This window comes from Lissotriton helveticus, chromosome 5_1 (assembly GCF_964261635.1).
Source record: "Lissotriton helveticus chromosome 5_1, aLisHel1.1, whole genome shotgun sequence".
In the NCBI taxonomy this organism is placed as follows: domain Eukaryota; kingdom Metazoa; phylum Chordata; class Amphibia; order Caudata; family Salamandridae; genus Lissotriton; species Lissotriton helveticus.
Window position 1 is genome coordinate 1,832,375,498 of NC_136065.1, and position 19,400 is coordinate 1,832,394,897.

General features: G+C 49.2%; 1 protein-coding gene across 1 annotated transcript in view; it reads right to left on the reverse strand.

The window, feature by feature from the left end:
* The window catches only part of TMEM92 (transmembrane protein 92), an 84,739-nt gene extending 66,654 nt beyond the window's left edge, over nt 1–18,085 (reverse strand). Inside the window, exon 1 of the mRNA XM_078641396.1 lies at nt 17,819–18,085. Within this exon, the coding sequence (XP_078497522.1) occupies nt 17,819–17,902 (84 nt within the window). The 5' untranslated portion in view covers nt 17,903–18,085. The remainder of the gene's footprint in view (nt 1–17,818) is intronic.
* Nucleotides 18,086–19,400: the final 1,315 nt, after the last annotated feature.

Below are 19,400 nucleotides of genomic sequence, written 5' to 3' on the forward strand. Positions count from 1 at the left end.
GCCGCCATAATGTCCGGATTGGACATCTTCCCCAGCCAGGTTTCGGTCAGCAGAAGACATAGTGGTTTTTCCCTAACAAGGAGATCAAAGATCTCCAGGGCATGCTTACATACTGATCTCGTGTTGAGCAATAAGCAAAGATGTTTCACACGATCCTCACCTCTCTGCAGTGAGGCAGCGGGGGCATAACCAGGCGACCAACCACACCCAGGACAGAACCGTTTACCCCTGTAGCGTCCCGGAAAGACGCATCGACACGCACAGGAGACTTTTTGCAAGCCGCGGAGTTCCCTCGGTGAATAACAGACCATCTTACCCGAAGATAGGGAACCCTGTAAAGCCAGGCCCTCCCGCCGCTCCGCCGCCTCCGAAACGCTGACGGGCGCAGACTGGCAAGACTCTGGCAAGACTCTGGCAAGACTCTGGCAAGACTCTGGCAAGACTCTGGCAAGACTCTGGCAAGACTCTGGCAAGACTCTGGCAAGACTCTGGCACAAGCGAAGGCAACCCCGCTGCGTAATCCCGCTGCGCTCAGGGAACTGGTTTAAATAGTGCCTCAGGTGAGGTGACACCGCCCCACCAGGACACTCAATATGGCGCTGAAAGAGCGTCAATGCCCTTCCCAAGATGGCGCCCGAATATCAAACTCGGCAGAACCCCAACCAACCCGGAACCGGGCCCGCTCAAGCAGCGATGAATCACAAATTATTGTGCAGGTAAGGGGGACCCCTAGGAGGACACTTCCAGATAAAAACAGGGGAGATAAACAGAAAACAAAAATACAAAACGGGTAAATAAAAACAGCGCGCTAGCAACGCGACGCTGGATGCTGTAGTGAGCTGCCAACCAAACAAATGATTCCTATCATTCCTGGAGGGAAAGAGTTGGCTTTCGACAGGGGGAGACATTTCTCCTGGTATTTACTGGCCGTGTGCGTAACAGGGATGTTCTGTGGCGGGACGGTCTGGAGAGGAGTGTGGTTCTTGGGGGGGGGGGGAGGGGGGGGTCGGTGGCGGCAGCAGCTGTGTTGTCATAAGGGGGACCTGGGGTTTTGTCTTGCGGAGGGGATCAGGCCGACGGCCATTAGAGGGCTGGGGGTACGCCATGTATTTTCTTTTACAGGACTGATTTTTCTTCCCTACCAAGGGGTCTGGAAGTAGAGTGGAAGCCAGGGCTGTCGCCTGGATGGGTGTGGCCTTTTCTCCCGGTATTTGGTCGACGGTGGAGGCGCGCTGGCGGGTGTGTGGACGTTACTGGGTGGGGTCCACGATCGGTGAGTGGTTGCCTGGTGAGAGTTTGGGTCGGAATAGCGTTTGTGGGGGGGGGGGGGATGTTGGTACCAGTACGGTCACCGTTTGGCACAGGACATGGGAGGTTGCCCTGATTTGTGGATACTTGATGGGGAAAAGTTTACTGGGATATGTCAGGTCTGGCATTATCCTGGGATGCTTAGCAGGGGATGTGTTTCCAGTGAACGGAACATGGGGCGTCATGGATATACACATGTTTTGTGCTTGGGGGAGATTGTTTTGGGGGGTCAGGGATGTGGAGGTCCAGGCCATGGCGCCCTGGGTGATGGGACTGTTTGGGGTGCGATGGAAGGTGGGGGGCCTTTTTTCACGGGGAGCCGTCTGTCGCAGTCCAGGAATGGTCAGGACCATCACTCACTTACATTCGAACGGAGGTGCAGGCTGTGGATGGTCGTCGCCTCGGGGGACACCTAACAGGGACAAAGTTTGGCTCGAGAACACCTGGGGACGGATTGCTGGCCCGGTTGGGTGAATAGTCGTTCACTGCGGGTAGGGGGGGATCCGCAGTTGGCTGTCCACCGCAGGCCTGAGAATCCTATCTGTTTCAATTGGGATGAGTACATGGGGGAGGGTCATTCGCCGCAGGGGGTGCGCTGACAAAGCTTACAGTTTCGATCCCAGTCGTATTTGGTTTTAGTGGTAGACAGGCGATTGGTTGGATGGTCGTTCATGGGGAGCTTGACAGGAGCAAGTTTCGGCCGCGAGAGTCCTGGCGTTTTTCGATTGGAGGCAAGCACAGGGTGAATGGTCGTTCACCGCAACCGGGGCTCTTTTTCTATGAGCGGGGTTGTGGTCCAAGGATCCTATCTGTTTAATTTGAATGAGCAAATGGGTGGGTGGTCACTCACCGCAGGAGGGGCGGGGGTGCACTTGTGACGCACACTGTTTCGGTTCCTTCAAATGTGTTTTCCAAATGGAGGCACGCAATATGGAGATGGTTGTTCACAGAGAAGGGGGAGCCTGACATGAGCAAGGTTTCCAGCCCGAGAATCCTGGCGGTTCGAATGGGGGGCAAGCAAAGAGGTGGATGGTCGTTCACTGAGGCGGGGGGCGCCTTGTTTGGAGACCGTGTTTGGCCTGTGAATTTTTTCTCTGTTGCACTGGCGGCAAGCAGGGGGCGGATGTCTGGCCTGTGCATTTTTCTCTGTTGCACTGGCGGCAAGCAGGGGGTGGGTGTTTGGCCTGTGGATTTTTCTGTGTTGCACTGGCAGCAAGCAGGGGGCGGATGTCTGGCCTGTGCATTTTTCTCTGTTGCACTGGCGGCAAGCAGGGGGTGGGTGTTTGGCCTGTGGATTTTTCTGTGTTGCACTGGCAGCAAGCAGGGGGTGGATGTTTGGCCTGTGAATTTTTCTCTGTTGCACTGGCGGCTAGCAGAGGGTGGCTGGCCGTTTTCACCTGGAGGGGTACTTTCGTCGCGCTCAATGTTGGCCAAAGTTCCTTTGACTTACTTGAGGCGCAGGAATGGTGGTGGATGGTCAGTCACCATGGGGGGGCACCTTTAGCAACGAATGGCCCGGAATATGTGCTTTGTAGCGGGAAGCAGAAATGATTGGTGGATGGTCGTTCACCTTAACAAAGGCGGGCAGCTTCCTGACAACTGATCGGGAATGTGATTGGTGAATCTGGGGCACGGATACAGGTGGTGGATGGTCGTTCACCGGCGAAGAGGGACTCATGTCACTGACATGGTTTGGCCCGACGAAGGTCGGATTACACGGATTGCAGACAAAAAGTGGGCTTGGTCCTTTACCGCGCAAGGGGGGCATCTTTCCTGGTCGGGGATTGCCTCGCATCGGTTATTTGTGTGCCAGAGACGCGCGGTAAGGTGGTGGTGGCTGGTCAGCCATCGGACGCCACAGGGTGGCGGTTGCATTCGTTGTACACGGGGGTGGGGCAGGGAACCGCCCTCCGGGGGTTCCCTGGTTGGCGGTACTTTGGAGGGGTGGGGAGTCACATACGGGCGGATCCACCCCTCGGGTGGGGGGGAGAACGGTACACAGGTGACTGATAGTGGGGCACGGGAGGCAATGAGCAATAAAGGCAAAGTCAACAGAGGATGCTTGGAGGGCAAGTGAAGGTGAGAATGGGGAGAGGAAGGAGGTTATCGAGTGAATGGGTGAAGAGTCAGACAGGTGAGAGGGTTTTGGAAAGGCAGAATGGAGATTGCGTGGGTATGGGATGGAAACGTATATTTCATGCATTGATGTACTGTTAATAAGTCTAAATGATTATGGAAACATATATTTCATCCATTGATGTACTGTTAATAAGTCTAAATGATTGCAACCTTATCCTAATAAATGGCCTTTTACACTTCAAGTAACAGCGTGGAGTGGAGTTATTGCGCGACGTGCGCTGCTTTCCCCGGTTGACCGCTGGTGCTGCCGTTTAAGGTTTTGTTGCAAGTTCTACATTTAGGTGCCTAAGCCCTGTGCAAAGAGGTGGGGAAAGGGTTGAATCACAGCTGGCCAATTTAAAACCGCGCCGGGTTGTTTATGAACATGATGGACTATTATAGTCACACATCGGTTAAAAAAGCGGCGCTCTAATGTGAGGCTAAGGGTCACAGAGCGGTAGCGCTGCTACCTTGTACTCACGATTAGTATCCAAGCGTCGTTCATCTTGACCTACCCAACACACCGGGTCCGGGAGGTAGTCCGTAACGCTGCTGGCTTGGATTTAACGTGATCGCAGCGTCACGTGACCCGGGGCAGAGTTAAGATGTATGAGTCAGTAAACTTGGCAATGCTATCAGCCATCTTGGAACGGAGTGGGAAATGCAGTTTTGGATTAAATGCGAGTTAAAGTGAGCCCATCTAAGGTTTTAGGAGATACAAGTAAAAGGTAAAAAATTGAAGCAGCGTCCAGTATGTTATGTTGGCAAGCTTCAAAAGTATTTACGTTTTCAGCTAGTAGTGCACGTACTAGTTCTAGATAGACTAATCCACAGCTATGTGTACCAAGTTAATGTCAAGGATATGTTGCATTTAGACAAACCCAAATCAGGAATCCGGTTGCGTAATTAAGTCAATGTCATGCTTGTGTAGCCCCTTCATATCAAGGTTCACAGAAGCTGTGTCAGAGAGGAATGTTAGATTATTAACTAAATGAGAGAACAGGTATGTGCCCAGTGGGGAGCACAAAGGTCATGGTGATCATGGAAGCTAGTTCGGAGAGAAATACAGTAATCTCGTGTTGGTGTCAGTTTTTAGATTCTGATCGAGCTCCATGGGATTTCTTCATTCAGGCCTGTATTATCTGAGGATAAACGATGTATCCATCGTTGTTCCTTAATAAAAAGACTTTGCTTGGAAGTTCTTTGGTTTGCTTCAAGTACCACCCACTTCATAGAATCGGGTGAGTGGTTCTCTTCAATGTAGTGGGTACACATTTTGGTGTTTGTCTTGCGGTCGCGAAAATTGCTGCGATGCTCTGAGATTCGCATAAAGGTCACAGGGGCACGTCAGAAGGTTCCATCGCTGATACCGGTGACCAGGCCTGCACATGCACAGTCTGCCACTTCTCACTTTTGACCCCGGATTTTACAGCCAGTCCAACTCTTGTTCCAAACTCGAACCCTACCAACGGAGCTTGCTCTCCCCCTACCCTTAAAGCGGCGCTGATCAACTGTAGATCGCTGAGCAAACACGCCATCGACATCTGGCAGTCCCTCCGAGACAACCACTGGGACCTGCTCTTTCTTATCGAGACGTGGCTAAATGATACCACAAACCCCACCATCACCCAGGCCATACAAGAGGGCTATAGCATCATCTGCGCCAATCGACCTAGTGGTAAATCGGGCGGAGGTGTTGCCCTAATACATAACTCCAAATGGACAATTTCACTCCCCACATTTGAGCCGCCTGACATCATAGAAGGTTTACCTTTCAGTATCCAACTCTCCCCGTCTTCTTCTTGCTCCGGAATTCTTATCCACCGTCCCCCCCACTCTAACATGTCACATCTACCGGCGCTGGCAGATATCATCATTCAGCTTAGTTCACGGTACGCCAATTTCACCGCTTTAGGGGACTTCAACCTCCACGCAAATTATGAGTCGTGTTTGCACAGTCAAAATTTCATCTCCACGTTGGCAGCCTGCAACTTAGCCCAACTTATAACTTCACTGACGCACAAAGCAGGCAACACACTGGATCTGATCTGTTCCAACCTACCTTCCATCCAGGTGACCCCCCCCCACCCCAGTTATTTGGTCCGACCACTTCCTTATTCCCTTTGAGATAAGCATTCCCCATGCCTTCAGGCCCACTATTGCCCCAAGAACCGCAGGTAGAAACTGGAGCCGCATCACCCCCGACACTCTTCTGGATTATCTAAAAAAACTCCTACCTCTGTCCACCCCCAGACCTTGACCGAAAGATCGATCATTTTGACGCTTGGATCTGCCAGGCCCTTGATGCCCTAGCCCCTCTTAAACCCATTAAAACCTATCGGGCCGCACCCTCGGCACCCTGGTATTCAGACGAGCTCCGGCAGAAAAAATCTGCCTGTAAATCTCTTGAACGCCTTTGGAGACAGACCTTCTCTCCCGAAAGAAAAAGCCTATACAAAACAACACTCAAAGAATATCGGAGAATGATTGAAGAACACAAACTGGACTTTCTAGCCTCTCGAATCACACAAGCCAACAATAGTTCCAGAGAGATTTTCAACATTGTTCGCTCCTTTACCAACCCCAATGCTTTGACCCGAACCCAGCTCGCATCACAGTCATTATGTGATAAACTTTCACAATTCTTCGAGGATAAAATTGAGACCATTTATTCCTCCTTCCCCACTCCAAATAACGTAGACTGGGAAGAGTCACCTCCCACTTCTTCGACACCACAGGCCACCTTTTCCGAATTTTTTGCCATCCCGGAAGCAACCACTCTGTCCGAATTATTAAAATGCAAATCAGGTTCCCCCAATGACCCATGGCCAGCCAAACAATACAAAAAACTGGCACCCCTTCTGAATCCCCACCTGAACCTCATCTGGAACGATTCCCTCAGATCAGGCAGCTTCCCCGCTAAGTGGAAACACGCCTCCTTGGTCCCCATCCTTAAAAAACCCAATCTGGACCCGGATCTCCCCTGCACCTACAGGCCCATCTCCCTTCTGCCCGCCCCCGCAAAAGTTTTGGAAAAACTGGTCTACTCCCAGCTGGCGAATTTCATTGAAACCAACGGATTACTTCACGAGTCCCAACATGGCTTTAGATCGGGCCACAGCACGGAGTCGGCCCTTCTTGAAATGGCTGACTCGGTGAGGTGGACGCTCGACCGAGGGTCTAGGGCGGTGTTAGTGCTGCTGGATCTTTCAGCAGCATTTGACACCGTCTCTCATGGGATTCTGCTGAGGAGGTTGGTGGACCTGGGCGTAGGCGGCACTGTGCTGAATTGGCTCGCGTCTTATCTCTCAGACCGTACACAGCAGGTCTTCACCCCCCCCCCCCTACACTTCCACAGCCAGACCACTCAAATGGGGAGTCCCACAGGGCTCCTCCCTCAGCCCGCTCCTGTTTAATGTTTATTTTACCCCCCTGGCAAAACTGATCGCTCAGACTGGGATCAAATCCACCTCCTACGCTGACGACATTCAGCTTCTTTTCACTTTTGACTCCCCCACTTCCTCTGCTTTCGACCCGCTAAAAACCTGCCTTAGTGACATCTCCAAGTGGATGGATGCCAACTCCCTTCGACTTAATGCAGGAAAAACGGAGATTTTGTTTTTCAACTCTCCATCCCCCCTGGATTCCAACCTATGGTGGCCAGCAGATCTGAGCCAAGCCCCACGCTGAAAGATTCAGTAAGAAACCTTGGGGTCCAATGGGATAACCACCTCAGCTTCAACACCCAGGTACAAACAGTGACAGCCTCCTGCTTTGGCAAGATCAGGACCATCAAACGGCTTCTTAAATATCTACCCGCGGACTGCCGTAAAACAGTGATCCAGGCACTAATCATTTCCCACCTGGACTATGCCAATGCCCTGTATTTAGGTATCACAACAGGCCAATGTCAAAAACTCCAGATGGTCCAAAACGCCGCTGCTCGACTAGTGGAAAGGATCCCTTTCAGACACCATATCTCTCCCCACCTCCGCAAACTTCGTTGGCTGCCCATAGTCAAAAGGTGCATTTTCAAACCTATGACGCTGGCCCATCGCGCCTCCCGGGGCTTGGGGTCCGACCACTTGAAAAACACCCTGCGGCCGTATACCAATCAAAGGACACTACGGTCCAACTCCCTTCTCCTCCTGGAAACTCCACGTTTTAAACGTTCACGAGCAGGTGGAAAAACCTTTGAGGTCTGTACTACTCAGCATTGGAACAAACTTCCGTTGGTCCTACGTTCCGCCCAAACAGAAATGTCCTTCCGCAAGTCCCTGAAGACCCATTTATTCTCCCTTTAAACATACTTCTGTGCCCTCCTCTTACAAAGTTCTCAGCGCCGGGACGCCCCGTCGGGGCAGCTGCGCGCTCTATAAAATACACAAATAAATAAATAAATAAAATAAATAATAAATGCAATTGGCTGTATTGCAGTTTGTGTGTCCTCTCATTTCCCATGTAAAGTTGTTTTTCAGTGTGATGGTTTTATGTATTGAAGTAAAGGCGCAAGCGCTGCACATGCCTCATGGATAGTGTCCTTTGACAGCTGGCAATTGCCATAGGGTACTTTGTTGATTTGTGGAACATTTCCTTGGTCTGGTTTGTACCAGTATGTCTTTAATGTTTTTGGTGCATTTAAAAGCAAACCGTGGTTGCTCACGGGTAAGGTTTCCTGTGTTTAGGATGTTCCAGTGTTTTTTCAATACTTTTGTCAATCTGTTGGATGCTGGTGGGAAGGTTGTTACACATGTCAGGAGTTCAGTGTATGTTTGCTCTACTGTTTTGCGTTCCAATAGGCTTCTCTATGATTATTTCGTGCTCGTTTTCTAGAGTGTGATGCTTTTCTGGGGGTATTCTCAGTTTTTGAGGTTTTTAGCAAGTGTTGCCGATTCGATTTTGTACTCCTCAATGGTGCTACAGTTTTGCCTTACCCTTAGAAACTGTCCAAAAGGCAAGTTTTCTTTGAGCGCTTTGGGGTTATAACTGGTGAAATGTAACAGGCTATTGCGGTCAGTACTTTTCCTGTACATGGTGGTGGACAGGTTATTAACCTGAATTTTGATCGTTAAAGAAGGTGATGCCGTAATGGTGAAATTCAGATAAGGATTGAGATTGTTGATCCACCTAAAGAATTCCCCATATGCCTCACTGTCACCTTTCCAGAAGATCAGGATGTCGTCTATAAAGCGCTTCCACAATCTGATATTGTCACGGTATGGGTTGGACTCATGGAAAATGTGCTGCCCTTCAAATGCTGCCATGTCAAGGCAGGCCACACTGGGAGCGTCTGATGATAGAGTTGGCCCCTGAACTCGAAGAAATTCTCGGTGAGGGCCAGTGTGGCTCATTCCATTATAAAAGCAGGAGGAGTGGGAGAATCCCAGATGCTCGCATTCAATACCTCCTCAAAAGAATACTGCATTGCTGTGAGCAGGTCAAAGATGTCCTCAGGTGCTAGCGAAGAACTTCAAACGATGTCAAGTCTTTTTTTTAATGAGTCAAAGAACTTCACGACCTGGCAGTTAGATTTTGTGTTGCTAGAAGTAAAGCATAGTATAACTGCCTGCCTACAGGTCCGTACAGCATGTGACTTAAAAGATGGAAGCAGGAGATTGCGCCTCAGGTCCCTCAGTCTAGGGCATATACATATCACGTGGACAATATCCTCCGTGCCAGACTTGCACAGGCGACATGGTTGCAAAGCGGGAGGTCTCACCCAGGGGGGGAAGGTGTGGCAATATCGGGATTACACCGATGCGCAGTTTTAAGAACTTTTCTTTGACTTGTATTTTCATCCCGATGTTAAGGTATGCTTGTGGCTGTGTTTTACCATAGCCACCCAGGGTTGTCCATCCGTGCGCTCTGTTTGCTAAGACTTTCTTGTCTTCAATCGCAGAGATGATGCATGCTGATTTTTTAGCCAGTTTTTTAAAGGACTGGAGGTCTGTAGACGTTTCCCAGGTGTCAAGACAAACCTAGGACTTCAATTGATACAAAAAGATAAACTCTATGCGGCGACATGCGGTGCCGTAGTAGCTCAGACCATATGTTGGCGTTTAGGGAGTCAGCTTCTGCATTACGGATTTTGTGCCAGGTTGCTACATACGCACTCCGCCTTTCTAGAGTTTGTTTGATGATGCCGAATTCCAAACGAATCTGGGCAGGGAGACATATGTAGGAAGGTTGAAAATGGCCCTATAGGAGTTGGCTATGACCGTGTCCAGCAGTTCGGCATCCTTCCCATGAAGTGATTCACTCCCATACATGAGAGTTGGTTGTAGTTTCGCACGCAAGATTTCAAGAAAGGGTTTTAGTGTGAGATCAGGGAGTTTTGCCTTTAAAGATTTTAATGCCAGGTAGGTCATTGTGGCTTTCCCTCGGATGGAATGGAGTTGAGATCTAGAGTTGTTGTTTGAATCCAAGAGGACACCCAGATATTTATAGGAGGCTACCCTGTCAAGTTTTTCTCCATTCAGGTACCAGCAAGGATTCATTTTTTTCCTATAATTGACCGTCATGGATTTTGACTTATGAAGATTTATTTGAAGGCCGTTCTTTGCTGAGAAGGCATAGGTTGCGTTCAGGAGGTGCTGTAGGCCTACTTGGGAGCGGCTTATCAACACAAGGTCGTCGGCATACAACAGATTTGAGAGAGTGATGTTCCCTAACTTGGGTGCGTGATTACGGCATTTCTCTAATTCTGCAGGCAGATCCGCTAAAAAGAGATTAAATCGGATGGGCGCTAGAAGGCAACCCTGTTTTAATCCCTTTGTCGTCCTGATCGGCTTCAAGACGTGTGTGCCAGCCCCAAGCTTGATTTTAATCCAAGTATTGGAGTGGAGCAGTATTAAAACATCTAGGAGGCGCTTCGGAATGCCCCAGTTGTAAAGTTTCAGCCAAAGTTTGTTGTGATCGACGTGATCGAAAGCTGCAGAATAATCAATAAATGTAAGGAATAAGGGTGACTTAGCGGCTTTTGCTGCACTCATCACAAGGGACAGAGCCATGATGTTGGCGATGGTCCCTTGACCTTTGCAGAAACCCGTTTGATTGAAGGGAATGATGGCATTTTCGGAGGCCCATGATGATAATTCCTCCAGGATAAGTCCTGCAAAGTATTTTGCTTCAACGTCAAGCAAAGCAATGAGACGATAACTATTTGGATGGCTCTTGTTCCCATGTTTGTAAATAGGACTTATGACGGACCCATGCCATGAGTCAGGAAGCGTCAAAGTGGAGCTTATGTTGGTGAATATTGGGGCCAGAGATGCACTCCAAAAATCTGCATCTGATTTATACAGCATAGATGGTATTCCATTTGGCCCTGGCGCTCCATTAGGTCTCCCTTTTTTTATTTGCCGACTGATGTATGCTGGGATAATTTTCATTCGCTCTTGCTCAGCGTCCTTTGCTAGACTTTCTTCCTCTTTTGGATAGTCAGATTTCGTTGGCCTTATTCCATCACCCTCCCATGTTCCCTGTATGCTCGCGATCTTGTGGTTGAGTTGTGCCTCGTTTCCCGGCCTTAGAGGTGTTAAGCCAGGAGACATTGTTGCCGTGACACCTATAGCGTCATTATCATTGAAGTGTGATGATAGGTATTTTGTCCATACTTCCTCAGATATATGAGAATTTTGCCCTAAATGGTCGGGGTTCTGCAATCTTTTTACCATTCGCCAAAACCTGGAGCTGTTTTTCTGCTTCCCCTCGTGGACAAGTTTTATCCAAAAATCGTCCTTTCTTTGCTTTTGACTTTCCCATTTCATCCGTTTAAGCTGTTTTTTAGCTTCCCGGAGAACTGTTTGCAAGCTAGTTTGCCTGATCCTTTATCATTAGTCTCAAGGTTTGATTTATTATTCATTTTTGTACTTTCATGTCCATGGTTAAGTGTTTCCCGATCGAAGACCCCTTTATTTGTCCTGGGTTTTTGGACGCCATACCTACCATTTTCCCCATCATGGCGTCGCAGAAGTTTTGCCAGACGTCCGTCAGCTTGGTGGAGAACTCAGAGATTTGAGAAAAAAGGGTTTTCGCGGTGAGGCTGATGGAGTCAATGTTGCCGGAGTTACACTGTAGCCGCTTTAAGTTTGAACTAACATCTGTAACTGGGCCAGTAAAGGGCGCAATTTCCAGTTTCGAGCTGGGTCTTATTTCAGCCACTAGGGGAAGGTGGTCGCTGAAGTCGCTCGCTCCAATTTTGAAGGAAGAAACCCAACAAAACATGTTCAGCGAAACGAAGATGTAGTTGAGGTGCGAGGAGTGCAAGTTAGAGTGGAAGCTGGCTACTGGAGGGTCGTCGTCGGCGTAGCGACCGTTTAAGGCCCTTAGATTGAGTTGTTCCAAATGGGAAAGGAATTTTTTCGAGAGCTTCGTTCGGGTATTCTTTTTTGTGGTGCCTTGAGGCGGCACGCCCCATGCTGTGTTTAGTTCTTGAATGAGGTCACTGAGTTTGGGAATGATAGTGTAGGACTCCCGTGAGGACCGGAGTCACCTGGTAGTGAATGATGCAGTGAGTGGATTTCAGTAGTTGAGTATGGGAGTGACTGCCTTGGAGTGACTGTACAGTCGCTGAGGGTCTGATTATATCAGTGACAATGAATGTGGGTAGAATGTTGCAGTTTCAGACTGAACATATGAAAGGGTTAGCCAGTGGATTCAGGGCTGCGAAGGTCATTCAAAAGTGGGATTAACAACAACAAAGAACTAACGGCGGACCCCAGAGGCAGCACCTCTTTGCTGTGTTCCCTTTGTATTTCTTCTTGATGTGATGAAAGTGGGTGTGCACTGTAGGAGAGTAGGGTCTGCTTTCTATGGTCACCCCCACTTTTTGCTTTACTGGTTTTTGACTTAGATGTGGCTTTGGGCCTGCTAATCAGATCCACAGCCCAGATGCACTCTCTCTAACTTCAAACCATATATTTTAGGTACATACACGATTGGTAATTCGTTCACCTTGTCAGCCCCTGTAGAAGTGTACCTTAGGTACTCAGGGCATAGGTGTAACCAAGACCTACCAGGGGCTGCAGCATGTATTATGCCACCCCTGGCTGGCCACTCAAACTGACACAACTGGCTGATCACTCAGCTGGGGCAAGGTCGTGTAATCACCCCTTGCTTAGGTATAGTATTCCTCTATCTACCCTTATATATAGACACACAGTAACCTATAAGTCACTCCTAAGGCAGAGTGCTTGGTTATGTGTGAGATGGTGCTCTAGCATGAGCTCAGCCTGTCTGCAGCTTTTGAAACCATGTCCTTATAGCTGTTCTATGATATTGCCATACCATATACTCTTAAGTGCATTATAATCCTCGCGGTTGAATGCTAACTTTGGTTTGGCTTTATCTAAACATGTCGTGTAAGGTGTCATACGCTTTGGAATACTACCCCCTCGCCAATTCTGGCGACGGGGGTAGCATTCCACCCTTCTAGAGGGAGAAGACATGTTAGTTCTGACTATCCCGGTTAAAGTTAACCAGAGCCCCAGCGTCACAAAATGGACGATGCTGCCACAGACACAAGTCTGACCTCCTGCTGCTGGGAGTCCTTCCAGTCACGGAGGTTTGGACAATAGGTTTCCTGCCTGGAGAGGTGCGAGCACCACCCCAGACAGGACTTTGTGTATTGGGACAGGGAGGGCTGAAAAGATTGAGACACTGCCTGAGGCACACTAGGTGCTTCATGCATACCCCAGTTCAAACCGGTTGTTGGGGCACTCCAGCCCCAGCTCTGGCGCGAAACTGGACAAAGGAAAGGGGGGTGTAACCACCCCCCTTCCTGGTCCCACCCACAGGAGGGACCTAGAAAGTAATCCAGTTCCTTTTAGTTGTATAAAAGGTAGGAGCTGAGTCCTGAGACTTTAGATTAATCCGGGAATCGAAACTTGACACGAAACTCTGGACCTTCGACGTTCTGCTGAAGCTGAAGACTCTCCCTTGTGGCCAAGGAGTGACCACCCTGGGCAACCAAGCACCAACCAGCAAATCAACGGCTTGCTTTGTAGACGTTTCCCGCCGGAACCCTAACACAGTGCCTGACAAGACCCACGCTTCCAGACCTCTCTGACCCGCTCTTCACGTCTGCTGCATAGCTGAGATCCATGGAGGCGACAAGACACGTGGGACCGGCCATCTTGAAAAGTCCACGACTTGCTAACTGTGCAGCTCCTGAGGTATCCTCGAAGCTATGCACTGGGGATTGAGAAGCCCCGAATCCGAGCTCCACCTGCACCGAAGATCAGCCCTCCACACTCCACAAGTTCTGTGTGGGACCCTTCTGCTTGTGTTCTGCTCGACGCGTTGTCCGGTTGCTGGCCCGTTGGCTAGTAGCCTCTGTGAGGACAATCCTTTTGAACCAACTCACTGGTCTGGTTGCTCCAGGCTGGCCCTTGCCTCCCTGCAAAGGTGAGGCACCTCAGACCTTGCTGGTCTGCATCAGAAGCCTTCTTTGAATCCTGCGTGGGTTGCCTTTGCCGATGCTTGTTGACTCCAATCTGGCAGTCGACCCCTCCATCTGCAAGAACCTTTGTGGGACAGCTCCTCTCCAGCATCTGGTCATCCTCGACGCCTCCTGGTCCGCGTGGCTGAAGAGACAAGCTTCACGACAGCACCTGATTACTCCTCGACGTCATCTGGTTCCTTCCTGGTTCCACCCGGTCACTGGCTAGTGACCCAGACTCTAATGTAATGTAAATTGATACTTGTATAGCGCACTACTCACCCGCAAGGGTCTTAAGGCGCTTGTACGAATACCGCTGTGGAACCCATCCTGGCTTTCCCTGTGAGGTGTCCACTCCTGGGCTCCCCCATGGTGGAGGCCAGGCATCCTTAGCGTTGTGGGGGCCGTTGTGGAGATTAAGCAAGCTATTACCCAGAGTTGCAGAGTGGGACTCCATAATTGGAATAGGCACCGAGGCGAGAATTATCAGGTCCGTGGAATTTTTGAGTCCAAGACCCGCCGCGGCGGGGAATTGAACCCTGGTCCCGGGCTAGACCTCTGCATCAGGGTCTGCCGCTCTAACCATTGAGCCACACTTCTCCTCTGTCCCCTCTGCTTTCAGGTCTTCTTCATCCTCGATCCACCCTTGGATCCACCCGGACATCTTCCTCCTGGTCGCCTGCAGCATCTCTCTTCACAGGCTCCATAGACTTTAACGGCGAAACCCGACACATCTTCACACCTATGCACCTGCTTCCTGTGGGTGAGGTAACGCGAGTACTTCGGTGCTCCCAAGGATATTGACTATCCAAGTGTCTAGGTTTTTAGTTGTTTCCTTCTAGCTAGACCGGAAGTGTCCTAAATCCTTCTTTTTCTAAACTCTAAGTTCCCATTGACTTAACATTGACTCTTGCGTGTGTGTAAAGACACTGCGGCCTTCTACTCCTAACCTAAGGGTCAGATAGTGTAGAACCAGCGATTCTCTAGGCCCTAGGCCTTTCTTTTTCTCGTGACGTGGTACTTATACCACTTTCTCAGTATATGGTTTGCTTCGCCCCTAGGGCCTAACTGTATTTTGTGCAACTTAACGTATTCTGACTAAGTAACTTGTTATGTGCTTTTGCCTCTGACCTCAACGAGTTCAGAGGAGTGTGTTAGTAAGTAAATACATATATATTTTATTTATATCCTGTGTGGTGTCCTTTCATTTGGTATTCAAGGGGTTACATATGGTAAAACAGCTGGCTTTACACGCCCCCACGAGTCTTTTAGCCTAAGACTGTTCTGTCCACGCTACCACTAGGATAGCTGGTCTATAGGGTTGACTTACAACCATCACCATAAGGGTTGTTTGGACTGCTGCAAGGTGTTCACTAGAATAATGGACATCATATACCAGGCCAACTTCTCACATGCACAAACTGCTCATGCACCCGTCGTTGGGAGATGCAAACTGCTAGTCAGAATTGAGCTACTTCCAGAAAATGGAGTGGTGCACTACCAGGTGTGTATTGTTCAATAATGAAGACTGGTCAAATTATGCAAAAACGCCAGCCAAAGCGTTTCATTCAGGAGATTGAACTTCGTCAGCGCAAATCAAACTGGGGGACTCCCCAACGTTGTAATGGACGGTGTAGGTTACCTTACTGCTGTGAAGAGACACGAGGAAGGAACACCGCATAACACTTGCTTGAGGTTTATCTACCCGGCCCTAATCAAGGAGGCCAAGCTTTAACGTACAGTCGCCGAATACCATGTGACTGCACCATTGCTCAACGCCCAATTATTTTCTTAGACTACGCCAGCCATTACAACGTCCACCACTTAGACTCTGGTTTCATTTGATCTGCCCTGACGATGTTCAATCTATTGAACGAAACACGTTGGCTGAGGTTTTTGCATAAACTGATGGATTTTGAAATAAAGAGATACTTCTTCACCAACGAATTGACCAGTCTTCATTATTGAACAATACACACCCAATAGTGGGATTAACCCCTTGAGCGCGGCCGCGATTCTGCGCCTGTGCGGAGTTTTTCGAAGTGGGCAGGTTCATGATGGCCCCCAGCCAGGGCCGTCATCAGCACACCCCCACCGCGGTGCATGACAGACGGGGCCGTCATCAGCACCAAAGGGGTTAAGGAAAACAAGAAGACAGTGAAACCTTCTTAGTATCAGCACCTAACCTGTGATAACTCTAATTTTAAAGTTCCCTTTCTATCAGTATAGGGAAATGTGTGCACACTGGTTGGCACCCACCATCACAGTGCTAGATCCAGCAGGAACCCAACAATATAAACAAAAGCACAGGTGCACCACAAAATGCCAACAGTAGAACAAATTCAAATCCAAATGATAACATGAGAAAGGCTCCTCGGTTTTCTACTATACAACGGAATAAAGAAATCAAAACTAAGGAGCCTTTCTCATGTTATCATTTGGATTTGAATTTTTCAACCAATAGTGGGATTAACTCTGGCATAGTGGAAGTGATGAAGTCGCTGTTTTTCCGATCCATGACGACAGTCTGTTAGGTAATCCAGTGTATGAGGCTGTGACACAAAACGGCGACTCAAACTGCAATACCGGAGTAAACCCTGTCCGTTGATTGAATGATGACTGCTGCGCGTCTTAGAATGACCTTGCAAGTTGGGACGAGAATTCTGAGTAAGACAAAGATAAAGATAACGTGCCAAAGGCCCACAGTGTCTGACCGATGTGTCCAGCGAGTTTGGCAGCGACCGTCTCCATAGCACACGAGGTCACTTAACATGAGCCTGGGAGAGCCACAGGAACAAATGAACCGAGAGTCGAGGCGCTAAAAACATGCAGGAAACGGGGGCGGGGCATCCAGGTACTCTATCTAAATTTAGCTGAGGCTGTATTGTATCACTTAGGTATTTTTGAGCGCACGTGGCCAGTGATGTTTTAGCACCAAAATCCCATGGGCAGCGAACCCGACATCCCATGCCCTTTGAACCCCGATTCCAACACAGGAATGGACAACACACAACATGATGATGACAGGCAGCGAGCCCGCGTTCTCTTTACCGCTGTCAATACGGAGATGACATTAGTAACAGTCCAGGAGACGTATGCACGCTAAATATTAAAATAGTTAATTGTTCCTACCAACGGTGCGATTGTTGTGTCACAGTTTGGCAGCGGTTGTGTCTGTATGCGAGTAAACGTGAAGGTTCACGTGATGGTAAGGTAAGTGGGAAATCCCCAAGGAAATCAGTTTGTTGTTTACTAATCTAGTGTTTTTCGTGAATGTATTTTTTTGCCAAGGTGTTTTGGGAGCGTTTTTTGGTCACCGAGTTTCAGAGTGATTCCTTCAGTAGGGACTTATTAGTTACTTTTATTGAGTTTAGGAGTAAGAATTTAAGGCAGAGTGGCAGTGAGTTCTGGCGACTCTCAGTGAATCTGTCACGGTTTGAACAAGTGAATAATAGCCGTGATTTGGGGAGTAAAACCGATTTGAGGTTTTGGGGACCGTGTACCTGGAAATTGTTGGGGTGCAGTCCTGGGAGTGACTGTGTAAGTGAGGGAGGGGAGGGGGGTGGGGGGGGGCTTCGGTGACTCGGGTAGGGTTCTAAGTCATAGTTTCCGAAGTGGCTTTTCAGGCACCCAGGAGTTATCGTGTAAGTGTGTAAAGTGTCAGTGATGTTGGAGAGGTATCCAGATATGTTAAAAAGCGGCGCAGTGATATATAAATCAATTACGAGTGCAGTAGTGATCTCAGGAGGGACCGTGCCTGTGAGCCCGGAGAGAATTGTGCGTGACCGCGCGAGGGTGAATCCACGAGTGCCTTGGTTCTGTGCGGAGGGAGGCATGGAGGAGCGGGGGGATTGCATGGTGGAGAGGGGGAGTGGCATGCGGGAGAGAGAGTTCACACAACATTGTCTTCTGGGTGTGAGTGCGCGCGCGGACTCAAAACACGCGTCTTACCGTCCGGCAGCTGCCGAAGATGCCGACCAGGAGAAGTTTCGTGCCGAGTCGCGCCGTGGAGCGGAAAACCTCCATGTGAACCATCACTGCAGCGCCTTGAAGAAGCCTCAGTCTGCTGCAGCGCTCCCTCACTACTCCTGCTCTCCACTCCGTCCCGGCGGAGCTCACACCCCTTTCTTAACTCCCTCCAGGAGGAGGAAGGTCGGCCGAGGAGCCTCGCCTCCCAGCGCACGTGCAAAGTCCCACAAAGCTCTCCCACTTCAATCCACTCATCACACAAAGAAAGTGAGTCACCGCCAGGAAGGGGGTGGAGCCAGCCGGTGAGGTCAGAGCCAGACACAGGAAGGCTGAAGGTGGTGGGAGGGGCTGGGCGCTCGTTAAAGCTACACTAGCGGCTCTCTGGACGTGTTAGCTAGCTTCTACACAAAGCAGGTTAGATAGTTCAGATGGTTACTACCACGTGTCTGCTGCAGAGATCCCTGGAAGAGGCACACCATTTAAAATCCCTCACAATAAACTTTTCATGTATTTTTTCAACCGTGGATAGAATCACAGCTGTTAATGCAAAGCTTGAATTGTTACCGTGACTCGCACACTACCTTCAACGTACTACGGGTTTGTCATTTCTGAGCATTGCAAATAATTGTACCACTTGTCACGGTCCCTAATTATGTGACGTCAGAAGGATTTAATGCTGAATTGATACTCGAGGCTTTAGTAAACTATCAACATAAAAGGGCGTGTCGCCTTCAAATGATCAATCCTGGCCCATGTGGAGCTGTAAGGCTTGCTTTTCTTTTTCTCACCCAGTGCCTACTTTAGAGGTAATGCCACTCCCTCAGACAGACACGTAGGAATAGGTGCAGAATATTGGAAGAGGTATTACTTATCAGTAATTGTAATCACTCCCCCTCCTACTTGTCCTCGTCTCGGTCATTACTTGTGAGATAAATCTCACCTCGAAACAGAAAAAAGTCCAGGAAAGAAATGCTGTGGTAGAAGCCCCACTCTCCTGTGCTGGCAGTGGCACTGCAACACCACAGCCCTCTCCCCTGCCAGGAAAAGTGGGATGCCCCTTCAGTTCACTTGCAGTTGATAGCTACCCGGTGGATGTGCTTCACCTCTGGCGCGTGCATTCACGCAGGGCTTTAAGTGGGAGGCAAAAACTGGGGGGGTCTCTAAAAGGGGCGTGGCCAGTGTAATTAAGGACGTGGCTTAAAAACACGTCTGCTAAAAATCTGGGCCCAGCATAGCATGCCGACCGTCTTGTATTTTGCTGCTTCTGTCATTGCATCCAGATATGATACAACAAGATATATCATACCTATAACAAGCCAGCACTATTGGCTTTGTCATTGGTTGTTAGTTGCATAAGATAAGTAAGCAGCAACTATGGCTTGTATATAATATTGAAAAAGCTTCCACTTAAAGCCCTGGTGACACCACGACAATGTTGCTGCTCCCAAGTTTCAAAAAGAGAAGGGAAATCCAGAGCGAAAATTACCCTCTTTAAAGGATTTCCCTTCCCCAACAAAGCTCACCTGGCATGACGTAATGCCCTAACTTCTCCACTAGTGATAAG